Source organism: Cupressus sempervirens, chromosome 3 (genome assembly GCF_028749045.1).
Source record: "Cupressus sempervirens isolate cs-2001-9-10 chromosome 3, ASM2874904v1, whole genome shotgun sequence".
NCBI lineage: Eukaryota > Viridiplantae > Streptophyta > Pinopsida > Cupressales > Cupressaceae > Cupressus > Cupressus sempervirens.
In genome coordinates, this window is record NC_143120.1 from 1061870615 (window position 1) to 1061880563 (window position 9949).

Consider the following 9949-nt stretch of genomic DNA (forward strand, 5'->3'; position numbering starts at 1 on the left):
TTATTGTAAATATTTTTGGTATATATAATTTTCACTAAAAAAAACTATTAGTGGAGAGCTTGCCTCTATTTTGTAGTTCAAGCAATTTTTATCTTAACCTAGTAGTCACCATTTATTTGATTGTTCAGTTATTGTGAAATAGACTCCATGCAAGACAATGTCACTTCAACATCACATGAGGTGGCATTGAGATTCCCAATAAGATTTGTATAACAAACAACATTCAATATTGTCTCATTTGTTATGACACTCTTTTTTGGGTTCTTATTGTACAATATTCTTATAAAATTTGTTCATCCTCTAAGGTACTTATGATTCACATTGGTTCCATTATATTAAAAATCTTTATAGCAATTAACATATCCTCAACAATTTAATGCATTGTATAAAATACAAATGATTAGTATATAAAACATAAAAAAATTCACATATAAAGAAAACTAAATTATAATTTTCACTCAATATCAATGTATATAGAGTTATAACAAGTTGTATGCTTCCTATTTAAAAACTCGCATATAAAGAAAACTACATTACAATGTTCACTCAATACCAGTATATATATAGAGTTATTACAAGTTGTATACTTCCTATTATAATGTTTGAGAGGAAACAAGGACACCAAACAAGTGTTTAACAATTGTATAATATATTGCGAGTATATTTAGCGTTCACTCCACCACGCTACCAATGAAGAGCTTGATTCTATTTTGTAAGTCTATTGTGTAACTTAGACAATTTATTCATATATTGAATTATTACAAAAATATACTCCATGCGAAATAATATTACTTCAGCATCACATGAGGTGACATTGAGATTTCCCATAAGATTTTTGCAAACAACTTTCAATATTAGCTCATCTATCACGGAATACATTTACATTTCCTACTTACAATATTCATATGAGATGTGTTCATACCTCATTTTATTCAATATGAGAATTTGTAAGATATTTATTCAATAATAATAATAATAAGGTAGTTTGATGTTAGATCGGCAGTTTTTCCAAACAGCTGGTGTGAACCACTACTAAATGTAGTCCCAATATCCTCACTCCCCGCGATTTTGTTTGTTTTTAACCAGTGAACTTGAGAGGCGAAGTAGACAGAAAACCCACCTGCTGTCCAACGAAATATGTGGAGAAATGACAAAGCTCAAGTGTAAACATTCCCGTGACCACAAGGAAAATCATGTAAAGATCGTCTGTTGACGGAGACAATCTAGCGCGCCTTTTGCTACGGTGGCGTGTGGAGTCCAATCGTGATGAAATCTGGCAATTGACAGACGGTTGAAGATTGGAGGTGAGGAGAATGTTTAATGCAAGGAAACGGCCGGATATTATAATAAAAATGGTTAAGTGATGGAATTGCTGACTTACTCTGCCACTACTAACTAACTAATCCGTTGCATACACACAAAAAAGAGAGGGATTTGACTTTATTCTTCAAGTAAGATGAATGATAATATGTCTGGTCGTCCCTGCTTAACGCTCCACTGAAGTCGTTGGAATGGAGGAAAAGTAGCGTGAAACCCGATTTTGGCAACAAGACAAGCTACCTCCTTTTCCTCCCTTTCACGCTTTCCTTTCCTATGCTCGCCGTACGCTGTACATTACCCCTAAAACAAAAACAATGGAATTTAGTGATTTTACCAAAATGAAATTAGAGTCTTTAAGATTATGAATAATTGAGATTGAGGAAATAAAAGAGGATTGAGAGAGTGTAGAGCTTTGAATCTAAGATTGGGGGATTGGACCAACAATGACCACAAATTTGAGATAGATGTTCCATGTTTGGGATAAGGTTGTGGTTGTGATTTGGTCTTGGATTTTGATGCTCAGAATTAGGTTGTAGTTATGGTCTTGGGTTTTGATGTTTGGAACTAGGTTGTGTTTATGATTTAATCTTGGGTTTTGATGTTTGGAACTATGTTGTGGTCACGATTTGGTCTTAGGCTTTGATTTTGGAGACTGGGTTGTGTTTGCAAGTTAGTCCTATAATACTTCATGTAACTTGTGGTTATGATTTGGTCTTGGGTTTTGATGTTTGAGATTAGGTTGTGGTCATGATTTGGTCTTGGGCTTTGATGTTGGAGATTGGGTTGTGTTTGCAAGTTAGTCCTAAGATACTCCACTTCATGTAACTAGGTTGTGGCTATGATTTGTTCTTTAGTTTTGATGTTTGGAACTAGATTGTGGTTGTGATTTAGTTCTGGGCTTTGATGTTGGAGACTAGGTTGTGTTTACAAGTTGGCCCTAAGATACTTCACTTGATGTAACTAGGTTGTGGTTATGATTTGGTCTTGGGTTTTGATGTTTGGAATTAGGTTGTGGTCATGATTTGGTCTTGGGCTTTGATGTTGGAGATTGGGTTGTGTTTGCAAGTTAGTCCTAAGATACTTCACTTCATGTAACTAAGTTGTGGCTATGATTTGGTCTTGAGTCTTGATGTTTGGAACTAGATTGTGGTCATGAGTTAGTTCTAGGATTTGATGTTGGAGACTAGGCCATGTTTACAAGTTGGTCCTAAGATACTTCACTTCATGTAACTAGGTTGTGGTTATGATTTGGTCTTGGGTTTTGATGTTTGGAATTAGATTGTGTTCATGATTTGGTCTTGGCCTTTAATGTTGGAGATTGGGTTGTGTTTGCAAGTTAGACCTAAGATACTTCACTTCATCTAACTAGGCTATGGCTATGATTTGGTCTTGAGTTTTGATGTTTGGAACTAGATTGTCATTGTGACTTAGTTTTGGGCTTTGATGTTGGAGACTAGGTTGTGTTTACAAGTTGGTCCTAAGATACTTCACTTCATGTAACTAGGTTGTGGTTACGATTTGGTCTCGAGTTTTGATGCTTGGAATTAGATTGTGTTCATGATTTGGTCTTGGGATTTGATGTTGGAGTATAGGTTGTGTTTGCAAGTTGGTCCTAAGATGCCTCACTTCACGTAGTTTACTTTTGAATTTAGTTGTCTAGATTTCTAGTATGTTTCTATATGTTTGAAGCTAGTGTTTGAAGCTCTTGTGCCCTTGAAAAATGCCTTTAGAGAAATATTATAGACAAAGAAAATATTTTTTACTCCCTTGATGGTACTTAAGCCATATCACCAATTAAAAATATTTGAAATCTACCAAAGAAAATAGAAATGTCGATACAATTAAGAAAGAGTAAATTGAGAGTAATCCAAGATTAGTGTTGCAACTCTAGATATGGATACAAGATGCTCTCTTCTAAATTCAAATGATCTACATTCATCATCATACAAAGTAAATGGAATAAATGTTAGGGCCAAACCTAAAATTTCTTTAAAAATAGAGAGCCTAAGGGTATATAGAGTTTGTTATGTGCATGCAAAACTAAATACAATGGTTCAAAAATAATAAATGCAGACAATTGTCCATCCTGACAAGAAAAAATTAGGGAAAAGCAATCTCATCCTAAAGATAATGCATGAAACTTTGAATTCACAAAAACATAAGAAAATAAAATAAGGCTATGATAAAAGAATCTAAGAGTAGAACCTTAAATCCTAAAGAGGAACCAAGAGAATGATAATTATAAACATATATTTGAATAACTAAAGTGTAAAGAGTTTATTGCATATTCATAGTCCATAAGATCATTTTTATCACTTTGACCAAATGAAATATTGCAACAAAGAACTAGGAACAAGAATTTTAAATGTCAAATAATGGTGAAGTGAGCAAGGAAGATCTTCAATCTACAACACAAAATAACCTCTATGAACAAGAAAGAAGCAACTCAAAGAAATTGATATTCCACTTATCAAGAAACAATATGAGTACACCATTCACAAGATGCTTGTTATAATATGCTAGAGGATCATTGCTTATAAAGGCAAGGTGTAATCTAAAAAGGAATAAGATCAAGACAAGTCCTATAATCATATGAAATAAGACAAAAAGAAATAAGAATGCAAGGCTTTCTCTAGAATTTAGCGAAGTAAGCTTAACTACTAAGGTATGAATAGTTTCTTGACGACATCTGACTAGAGAATGATCCATTTCACACCAACAAAGAATTAGATAGGGATTTGAGAGACTTCATTTGAAATTTTGATGCTTTAGACTAGGTCATGTATGTGATCTTGTCTTGGGGCACCTTGTGTTGGTGGTAGGCTAGTGTCCCTTTTGGAGTTCATAGCATGGCTTAATCACCTCATGTGTCTTCTATAAGTGTAGTGGTTGTATTGGGAATTGACAAGTTGATCTTTTGGTGCAACTGCAATGCTAGCAATTAACAAGTGATATATGAGCTTGCTTACAGGTTTGAATCTAAGCAAGTCACAAAGAATGATGTTGGAAGGGGGGTTGTTGACAGTGGTTCAAAATCCCTCATGGGGTTGACAATATGGCTTAACCACCTCATGTGTCTTCTATAAACTTCTAGTGGTTTTATTGTGCATTACAAGTTGAACTTTTGGTACAACAACAACCCTAATGATTAACAATTTGCTCCCACATGGTTCCATCATTTTATGAACTTTGCCTTCAAGATATATGGAACATCTTTACTTGTGCTTGCATAATATGAATACAACATTCACAAGATGCTTGTTACACTATGCAAGAAGAGCATTTCTTATAAAGGAAAGGTGTAATCTAAGAAGGCGTAGTCAAAAAGAGATAGGGTATAAAGCGTTCTATAGAAACCGTCTAAATAAGCTTAACTACTAAGGTGTGAATAGGGGCTACAAGGGAGCCAACTAGAGTATAACCCTTTTCACACCAACATAATTGATTGGGGATTTTCAAGATTTGATTTGGTAATTCTAATGCCTCAGACTAGGTCATGTATGTCTAACCTTGGGACACTTTCCTCCCACATGGTTCTTTAATATCTATGGAACATATTTACTTGCGCTTATTGTAAAGCACCCTTGAGTGCTTTTATAGATAGAAAATAGACTATATCTTTCACTGATAGTAATCAAGCCATGTGAACTATGAAGTATTTAATTTTGAACTATGAAGTATCGCATACCGTGAAATATTTAATTTTAACTATTATTGAGTATGTTTTGAAAACTATTGTACTCAACTATTCTCCACATAAAATGGCACCATTAAGCATTCTCATATAAATCACACAATCCTACATAAGACCTTGTAAATTTGACTAGTTTGATTCGTCTTATAAATGATTAATAATTAGGATACCAAGATGGCTTAACCCCATCATATGGGCGTCTGTGTTGCAAAAGGGACGGGTGAGGTGTAGCTTGCAGTGAGTTAGTTGGGAAGTTGACAGAATACAAAATGGTGAGTTTGGTGAGAAGGGTGTTAAAAGAGCAGTGCTGCAGTTGGACTCACTTCATAAACAGAATATCAACGTTTTGCTTTGCTCACGCCGCTGATTCTGAAGATAGTGTGTGTTGCACTTACCGCTTGCGGTTGCAACTCCGCTTCACCAACTTTTCCCATTTTTTTCTTTCTGTTCTCTAATCTCTTCCTTGATTCTTCACCGTTTGTTTATATTTAGAATGTATACACACTCCTGAACGGAATTAAGGTAAGAGTTAAGTCTGCATCTTGCTTCGCCAGCTGTCTCAGATATTGACTAGCGGTGCCGTTTAAATGCACTGTAGATCTCAGAAGATTCAGATGCCATGTTTGCTCTATGCCAATTCATGGACTCACAGAACGTCAAGACCACCGAAATGTCCTTGGAAAAACAGCGGCGGCTCTCTGATTTTGACACGGGAAATTCTGGCGGTGAGCATAATTATGCAATGTCTCTGCAAAATGGGAAATTCACCGGAAGAGCACAGATTGAAGCAGCGGAAAATTTTAAGCATTTCTGCAAGATTTGCGAGCGGCGGTTCGCATGCGGAAGGGCTCTTGGTGGGCATATGAGAATTCACGGCGACAGCGAGAAATCAAATCCGAATGGGCATATGAGAATTCATGGAGAGAGTGAGAAATCGAATCCAAGTGGGGTGCATATGAAGATTCATGGCGACGGTGAGAAATCAAATCCAAGTGGGGGGCATATGAGAATCCATGGAGATTGTGAGAAATTGAATCCGAGTGGGCATATGAGAATTCATGGAGGTTGTGAGAAATCGGATTCGAGAGAAATCAGTGCAGAGGCCGCCATTAATGGGTGCTCTGAAGGTCCAGAGCAAGAGGGGACAGATTTGAAAAAGAGTACAAATCACCTGGCGTATGCTCTGCGTACGAATCGTAAGCGGAGTTGGGTGTTGGCGGAGCAGAGTGGGGCTCTGCTCACCGGAATGTTTGAGGATGGTCGGCCGGCATTAATGGTTACCAGTTCACGGGCCTGCGATGAATGTGGAGAGGAATTCTCTTCATGGAAGGCTCTGCTCGCCCACATGAAGTGCAGCCATTCGGGATGCAATCCAGAACAAATCTTGGAGCAGGAGAAGAAGCAGGGCCCTGTTTCACAGATCCAACTGCGACCAGCGGCGAAGGGCAAGCGTTCAAAGCGAGTGAAATGTTCAGATGAATGTCATTCCCAGTACAACGAAGAGGAAGACATGGCTAATTGCCTGGTAATGCTCGCCATGGCGGGCAAAAGCAGCTCGTTGGAGAAATCCAGAGAGGTAATTCAAGCCAAAACCGAATTCATTGATAAGATTGATGGGATTGGTGTAACTCAAAGCAAAACCACATTCCCAAGTGATAAGATCGATGGAGTCAGTGAAATTCAAGGGAAAACGAAATGCAGTGAGAAGATCGATGGAGTAATTGAAGGGAAAATCAAAATCAGTGATGAGATTGATGGAATGGGTGTAATTGAAGGGAAAACCAAATTCAGCGATAAGATTGATGGAATGGGTGTAGTAGTTGAAGGGAAATCCAAATTCAGTGATAAGATTGATGGAAATGGTAAGCAGTACAAATGTAGGACTTGTCCAAGAGTATTTTCTTCGTTTCAAGCTTTGGGAGGGCACCGAGCAAGCAACCACCATTACAACTGCTCTGCCCCTCCTAGAATTGTAAACGAAAGCAGCTGCTCAGAAGAGGAAATCGGGACTGGGGATGAGCATGGGGAAATAAGGCCCATTAAAGAAGAGCCCTACTCTGATCTTCTCCCCGAGAAGAAAAAATGGGGCCGAGAAGTAGTAACATACAATGGATCTTCCGTAAAAGAAAGGCTTCATGAATGCTCAATTTGTGAGAGGAAGTTCTCATCTGGACAAGCTCTGGGTGGTCACAAGAGGTGCCATAGGACCACCAGTACCGCCATGATTCATGGCTCTCAAATGCAGGAAAGGGTTGAACAGGAGAAGAAATCTTTGAAGAAATCTGTGTTACCCCGTAATGGAGGTCAGCTGATCGATCTCAACCTGCCCGCTCCTTGTCACGATGATCAGTACGAACCAGAGCATAATGGCAAAGCTGCAGAGCCCGTTCGTAGTGATCTGGTAAACAATTTTTTCTCTGAGATTGATTTCAGTAAATACCTTTTTCCTTTGTACAGCCAATGGCGGATTCAAAAGGATGGGTTCCTTTCCTTGCCTCAGCAAACACGAACGACCCACATGAATGTTGCTGTAGGTCCAGATGATGAAGCAGAGAGTATAAAAAGAGAATTTGGCTAATGCCTAGGATCTTTTCTTCCATTCAAGTTCCATGACATGATGTTTAATGGCTTCCATTGAAGATCCATGGCATATCATGTTCCGTTAAAAAGGGGATTCTGGTTGTCTCTGTCTCAGTTGTGAGCAGAAGAACTCAACTATTTTAAGTGCAGCTTCATCATTTTGTTTCAGCACTGAGGGGAATTGATGTTAACAGCTGAGCTATGACCAGTGGACATGAAATCCATATCTGGCATACACCCTGCAATTTGCTTACCTGTTCTTCAGTAGAGATAGGGGAATACAGTAAAAACTGAGGTTGATAGATTTAAAATTGATAGGAATTGGTTAATTAGCTCAATTATTGCTCTAAATGTTGTTTTGAAGTTCTTTAGTTTCTGAGATTAAGTGAATCAAAAGAAAATGGAAGCCAAGAGGAAGAGTACGTCGTAGACAAACTTTACTAACTTGGTTTTTACAGAATTTATGAAACTGTAAAACTGTAGGCTTTCAGTGCATTTATGATGATTTTAGAGCGTTATTAGTTTGAGCATTTATGATGATTTTAGAACGTTATGAGTTTGAAGTTCAAGTTTTTACTGTTTTGTTTAATATTGATTGTTGTAATTAATTAATATTTTGTTATGTCTAAATGGTACTATTTCTTTTTTTAAATAAGGTGTTTTAAAATATTAGTCAATTCACAAAGTGCATAATCCCTACCATTAACAAACATATTACATCACGTACCAGCACAAATACTGATTATAAATATTATAAAAACAAAAACTTACCAACTATGAATGATAGCTTCTAAAAATTTAAAGTAGACTCACTTAAAATAAGATGGCAATACCAACTAATTAGCTTGAACTGATGGCAGAACTCCACTGTTGACTTGGGCCGTTAATCTTTGTCATCTATTTGACATCTTCTGCACAGAATCACCAAAATTCTATAAAGAACAAGATATGTTAGAAGAGAGTTGGCCAGTTTTATCAACTTATATAGTTGGTGGGTATAATACTGATACTTCAACGCTTCTACAATGATGTTTATTCAAGTATTACAGCCATGGGAAAACCTCCAATCGAATAACTATGAGTTCTGATCAAATTAGATATAGGCATCTAAATACAGATATAAAATTGTATAAATATATAGAAAAAATGTAATCAGATTTTTACAATCTATTAAAATTAATAATGTAAATTTTAAAATTTGATAGTGAGTTTTTTAATATTAATGTTTTAGATCAGAGATTACTATCATAGGATGGAAGAGAGTGCAAGAAATAAGGCAAATGTAAGATGATAGATAACATTATGTGATTTGAAACATTGATGTTAACAAAACACACATAATCAAATCCAAAAGCATATATTGAAATTATATTATGTATGAATTTATTTTGTTAGAAGGAATTATATCATTTATAAGTTAGTTTTTATTATTTTCTATAAAAATATAAGCTTGTACTGATATTTTTACAAATGAGAGCGAAGGATTGAAGAATGTCCATTCTACCAAAGGTGTTGTTTAGGATACAATCTTGTGCTAATACCTCTTTAGCTAACAGGCAATGATTGAAGGGTGTCCATTCTATCAAAGTCCTTTGAGTAAGGATATCCATTATTCCAAAGTCCTTTAGGTTGTTGTTTTTATATAATGCAAGAGGTTCCAAACCTTGGAGATGACATAATCAAGGAACACACCACATATGGCCCAATCAAGGAACACCTCCACCTTTATTGCTTGTGTTCAAGCAATTGAGCTACAAATTTTTTATTATTAAAATCAATTTCAATATTTATATAACATATAAATAGTCTCATTAACAATTTGGATAAGTTTGTTAGGTTAATAGCTTAAGGGAATTCTTATATATACTATAATTTTAAAATAATGGAGTTTAATGATCGATCGATAACAACTTTATACTTTGTCTACAATAAAATTTAGAAAATATATGTCTTATTTGTATTGGTCAAGATTACCTTTAACTATTCAAATTGAATGATGTTTGAGAATATTCATTTCAAAAATTAGATTATTGAATTAGTGAGATTTGTATACCCAATTTAATTTTCATATAATTCAAACTTGTTTCAATTAAATGTTTTATTTATGTATTAATAATAAATGATGTATATTTATGTGGGAAATTGAGTATATTTCTAAAATATTTTTGTTCATATCTATACATATTTTCTTGTTTTTGGGTAAGAGAACAAACCTGTGTCACCCTTTCGTAAAGGAAAAGGCTAACAATAGTATAATTGTTCCCCTTCAATGACATAAAACTGGTATTATTATTTAGAATTTGAAAATGAAGTAACTAATGAGATGTGTAGAAATGGATGAAGTTTAGGATTGTA

The 9949-nt window shown here is 35.7% G+C and overlaps 1 protein-coding gene across 1 annotated transcript; it reads left to right on the plus strand.

The window, feature by feature from the left end:
• Positions 1 to 5240: 5240 nt before the first annotated feature.
• On the plus strand, positions 5241 to 8124 carry LOC149570398 (uncharacterized). The gene has a single exon (XM_089823044.1). It carries the CDS (start codon positions 5634 to 5636, stop codon positions 7590 to 7592), a length of 1959 nt encoding a protein of 652 aa, XP_089679170.1. The 5' UTR covers positions 5241 to 5633; the 3' UTR covers positions 7593 to 8124.
• Positions 8125 to 9949: the final 1825 nt, after the last annotated feature.

Bases quoted from the DNA above. Each gene is read 5' to 3' on its own strand.
- LOC149570398 (XM_089823044.1), top strand. From the start codon at position 5,634: ATGTTTGCTCTATGCCAATTCATGGACTCACAGAACGTCAAGACCACC.